Consider the following 2611-nt stretch of genomic DNA (forward strand, 5'->3'; position numbering starts at 1 on the left):
TCGCTTTCAAATTTTTTTTTTAAAGATAAATTATCGAAAAATGAGGAGAAAACTGTAAATTGCATATTTCCACTTTTTTATTTTTCGAAAAGGAAATATTTTTAATATTTTAATGAAATTTTCAACTTGAAAACACCTTGAAATAAAAATTGTCCACTTTGGAAAGTTTTAATATTAAATTTACTCATTCTCTAAGATTTTCAAATTAAAATCGTTCAAATTTGAAAGCTTTCCGTTTTTAAAGTTAAATTTTCTCAATCACTTTCAAACAGTTTTTTTTCTTTGTGTAAAATTACCACAAAATTAAAAATTTCAACCATTTTTAATTTTTTAAACTGAAATATTTTTAATATTTAAAAAAAAAAGTGAACTTTAAAACGCCTGCAAAGTAAAATTGTCCAATTTCAATTTTCGATAAATTTTATTGATTACTTTCAAATTATATTTTTTTAAATGTAAAATTACCAAAAAATTAAAAAAATTACAAATCACAAATTTCAACCATGTTTAATTTAAAAAACTGAAACATTTAAAAATTTTTTATTTAAAAATTTTAATTTTGGAAAGTTTTAATCTGAAATTATTCATTTTCAAAGATTTTCAGTTTAAAATCGTTCAAATATTAAAAGATTTCTTTAACAAATTATTGAATTTAAAAAATTTAATTTTCATATTCACTTTAAAATTTTATTAGTTTAAAGTTAAATTATATAAAAATGAGAAAAAAGCTTTAAATTGCATATAACGACCTTTTTAATTTTCTAGGCGGAAATATTTGTGTGAATTTTTCAAGTTTAAAACGCCTTCAAATTAAAATTTTCCATTTTGAAAAGTTTTAATCTGAAACTACTCATTTTCAAAGAGTTTCACTTTAAAATCGTTCACATTTTTAAACATTCATTACTAAATATTTCAATTTTTCAAATTAAATTTTCCTTATCACTTTATTTTATTATCTTAAAGTTAAATTACCAAATATTTTTTTTTAACTTTAAACTGCATATTTCAACCTTTTTTAATTTTAAAAAGCCAAACATTTGGAATATTTGTGTGAATTTTTTAATGTTAAGATGCTATTAAATTAAAATTTTCCAATTTGGAAAGATTTTATCTAAAATTACTAATTTGTGGAGATTTCTACCTTAAAATCGTTCAAAAGTTAAAGCTTTCTTTTCTAAATTATTCAATTTTGAACCCTTTTCTTTTAAAATATTTCGATTACAAATTATTTAATTTTTAAAGTTAAATTTTCTTAATCACTTTCAAACGATTTTTTTTTCATTGTGTAAAATTACCAAAAAATTAAAAATTTCAACCATTTTTAATTTTTTAAACTGAAATATTTGTAATATTTAAAAAGAAAAATGTCAACTTTAAAACGCCTGCCAAGTAAAATTGTCGACTTTCAATTTTCGATAAATTTTCTTCATAACTATTAAATTTTTTTTTTAATGTAAAAGTACCAAAAAATTACAAATCACAAGTTTCAACCATTTCTAATTTACAAAACTGAAATATTTTAAATATTTTTATTTAAAAATTTTAAATTTGGAAAGTTTTAATCTAAAATTATTCATTTTCAAAGAAAATATGTGTGAGGATGGTGATGTGAATAAATAAAAGAAAAAGTATCTAATCTCACTAATCGAGTCGATAAACTTATTTATGTGCCTCGCCGTAGCCGCACTTCTCTTAAAGCTTCGTATAAAAGTCTTACATATGTTACATCAATAAAAATTTCATAACTTTAGGCACCAATTATTCATTTTTATCACCAATTTGTTGTAACCGGGTCACCAAAGTCGACTGATGGTGTGTCAGTTGTCTGTTTAGGTTGTTAGCGCCTTGTTGCAATACTGAAAGCAGGCCCACTCGAGCTGATTCAAGATCCATTTTTCCGTATTCCAAAAACTCGTTTCGACTTAGCAGCTTCCCCTCAATTATACCAGCTGAAATTACATCCTCCGTTACTTTTCACTACTTTTTTAGCACTCAAAGAAAGAAAAAAAGATGCAGGATAAATTTACCAGACTTCAAAACAATTCAAGTTGAATTGAAAAGAATTCGATTGATTTCCCTAAAATCGTCATTAATTTCGAGGAATTTAGGGGAAACGAGAAGAATTCGATGAAGTTCATGAAAAGACAAGGTGAATTAAAAAAAAAATTAAATGAATTGTAAACAATTATAAAAATATGGAAAAAATTTCATTGAATTCAATAATTATAAATAAGCTTTTTAAAAAATTCAAAGGTATTTGATGAAATGCCTGGGAAATCAAGATGAATTAAATAAAAAAATTGAAAGAAAAAAAAATCCATTAAATTAAGTAGAATTTAGTAAATTTGTAAGAATTGAAATGAAATAAAATAATTATTTAAAAAATTACGAAGAATTAAAAAGAATTCAGGGTAAAATAATACAAATTTAGGATGAATTCCAAAAAATTCAAATCGCCTATAATCTTTAACAATCTTATAATCTTTAACTTTAAAAAATTTTAAATTTTAAAAAAATCAAATGAATTGAAAACAATTTTAAAATATTGAAAAATTTCATTGAATTCAATAATTATAAATAAGCTTTAAAAAATTCAAAGGTATTTGATGAA

At 21.9% G+C, this 2611-nt stretch overlaps 1 protein-coding gene across 1 annotated transcript in view; it reads right to left on the bottom strand.

Moving 5' to 3' along the window:
* Nucleotides 1–1633: 1633 nt before the first annotated feature.
* The window catches only part of LOC117167024 (partitioning defective 3 homolog), a 27043-nt gene continuing 26065 nt past the window's right edge, over nt 1634–2611 (bottom strand). The window contains exon 3 of the mRNA XM_033351573.1: nt 1634–1949. Within this exon, the coding sequence (XP_033207464.1) occupies nt 1759–1949 (191 nt within the window). The 3' untranslated portion in view covers nt 1634–1758. The remainder of the gene's footprint in view (nt 1950–2611) is intronic.

Source organism: Belonocnema kinseyi, chromosome 2 (assembly GCF_010883055.1).
Source record: "Belonocnema kinseyi isolate 2016_QV_RU_SX_M_011 chromosome 2, B_treatae_v1, whole genome shotgun sequence".
Lineage (NCBI taxonomy): Eukaryota > Metazoa > Arthropoda > Insecta > Hymenoptera > Cynipidae > Belonocnema > Belonocnema kinseyi.